We start from the raw sequence: 2,267 nt of genomic DNA, 5'->3' as shown, positions 1-2,267 counted from the left end.
ATGATTCCCTGCTATGCGTGTTTGACTCCGATCTAGAACTCGAGTTAGAGTAGGAATATATTTTCGCTTTCCTCAGCTGAGCTCGGGAATTTCATCACTAACTATTGAAGTTACATACATACAATTCGGGTAGAAGTGTACAGAAACCAACAAGAACTTCCTTAGAATTACGTAGTTGATCATGTGCATTTTTTCCGCCTCCGAAAAGGTCCCCGGTTCGATCCCCAGTCCCTTCCCATTCTCCTCACATGTAGTTCATCGCCAAGACATATCTCCTGTCCAGTAGCCTCCCCCTCCACCTCCCATACCTGCCTTGCCTCCCCCAATGTTATCTCCCTCACCCGAGCCCTCTCTAGAACTACTACGGGTGTGTGGTCTCCTGAACGCTGCAATGCTCATCATTGTCTTTTCCCGAATTCCACATAACTAAGCTCTTATAATACAGCAGAGGACAAGAAGAGCCTATCGCCCCTACTCGAACAGTGGAGTTTCACCCGTGATATGAAAACCATATTTCACTTTGCGAAAAACAATTGTGTTATCGGTTTTGTAGATCAAACATACACTAATTCACATAATGTATCATACCACTCCACCGTGATTGAACCTTCTCTAAATTCCATCTAGCATTGTCCGATCGGGTTCCATCGTAACCAACAAACTCTCACCTGCCCTCTCTTCCCGTCGCAGCCATCTCCACCATTTCCTTACGTACTCCTCCAACACGCCGCCGCCCCCACAGGACTCCATCGCAAGAGGCAGAGGACAGCCAAAACTCTCTGCATCCCTAGAGTGTGGAAATTACCGCGCGCCACAAAATTATTCCCCCTCATCACTTTTTCTCCAGTATGAAATGCGCAGCAACACAGTGAGAGGCCATAGGGCACCTGAATAGCTCTATAACGAAATATTCTATACCGTTCATGCGCGAATCTCAACGAGATACAAGATAAGATCGAGGACGCAATGCAATACAGAGATCCATCTAACTTTGAGAATAGCGTTCCCCAGGGTTTGATAACAATGGAGTTTCACAGCCCGTTTTACGTGAAGTGGCGTAAAACTCGATGAAAAACGCGATATTCGCGGTGATATGCAGTAGTCGTAAAATATGCTTTTCACTAGTGGTTTTCATATCACGGCTCGTGAAACTCCAATAATAATCTTCATGATTCTAACCCACCTTCTTACCGTTCACATTCCCTCTTGGTTCCTATAGTAGCCGGCAGACTCTTCCTGGCCAAATGCAACGCCAACGTATTGCGCACACACATGAGGTTGTCCAACTCCGTGGGGGAAGGGGTCACCTTAGAAACGAACGAATGTGATGAAATTTATTAGTTATTATTTTGTTCAAGTTTTTATTTTTAGTTACACTACGTGGAAATTCAATGTTGAACTCCCAAGTCGAGTCTTGAGCCTGCGAGTCGGAACCACGAGGCCCATCGTCCCCCCCCCCCTCTAACCTCATTGATCTCAGCACAAGCCGGCGCTGCTGCTCCTCCTCCTGGAGGTCCCCTCAGGTTCCTGTTACCATTAAAATACCCAACCTCCAGCCGACCCGCGCCCACTCCCTCCTCACTGTACAAGTCCATCATGAGGAGGTGGTACAGAGTAACTTGCCCGAGATGTGTGTGCCAGGGTTTTCCCGTTTTGATTTCCAAGCAGGTTAAGCCCTGCTGCCCTCCAGCCGCAGTCTCCACCACCGCATCTATTTTCCCCTTGAGTCCGAATTTCCGACAGTTAACGTTTTGCTCAGCCGCGATCAATCGGGAGAATTTTTTCGGCACTACTTCGGTTAACCATTGCGCTACTTGCGGAACTCTCTCTCTGACGTGCCTCTCTAGCATCGACGTACTGCTGAAACCGCTGAACCACAGGTCCATCTTCGCGGAATCCACCACATGCCGAACAAACGCTTCATCGACTCGACCGAACATGAGAGAGTTCTGTATGATGGTATGGACGGCGTTGCCAACTGTCGCATATATGTTATTCTGCGCACCATAGCCGACATCACTGAGGAGGTGCTGCAGTAGAGTCTTCCTCTGGCACGGCAAGGCGTTAGAAATAGTCGTACCCGACAAGAGAATAGACGGATGGAAAATGAGAAAGTTGCCGGTGCCCCCACAGGTCACCATAGGTGACTCTGCATCCTCCTCACGGGCAAGCACTAGATTCACAGGATCACCAGCATGAACCAGAGTATTGCAATGACTGGTCCAAAACCAATACCACGCCCCCTTCAGTGATACCACTCTACCATC

The 2,267-nt window shown here is 48.4% G+C and overlaps 1 protein-coding gene across 1 annotated transcript; it reads right to left on the bottom strand.

Annotated features, from left to right (window-relative positions):
- Nucleotides 1–836: 836 nt before the first annotated feature.
- Pmar_PMAR014299 (hypothetical protein) lies at nucleotides 837–1,307 on the bottom strand (the record flags this gene model as incomplete). The annotated part of the gene is made up of 2 exons (XM_002782464.1): nucleotides 837–887; nucleotides 1,192–1,307. Coding segments are annotated over 2 exons (167 nt in total), but the record flags the coding sequence as incomplete, so codon positions are not given.
- Nucleotides 1,308–2,267: the final 960 nt, after the last annotated feature.

This window comes from Perkinsus marinus (assembly GCF_000006405.1).
Source record: "Perkinsus marinus ATCC 50983 genomic scaffold scf_1104296939740, whole genome shotgun sequence".
In the NCBI taxonomy this organism is placed as follows: domain Eukaryota; phylum Perkinsozoa; order Perkinsida; family Perkinsidae; genus Perkinsus; species Perkinsus marinus.
The sequence above is the reverse complement of the archived record's forward strand: the minus strand, read 5'-3'. Positions and strand labels throughout refer to the sequence as shown.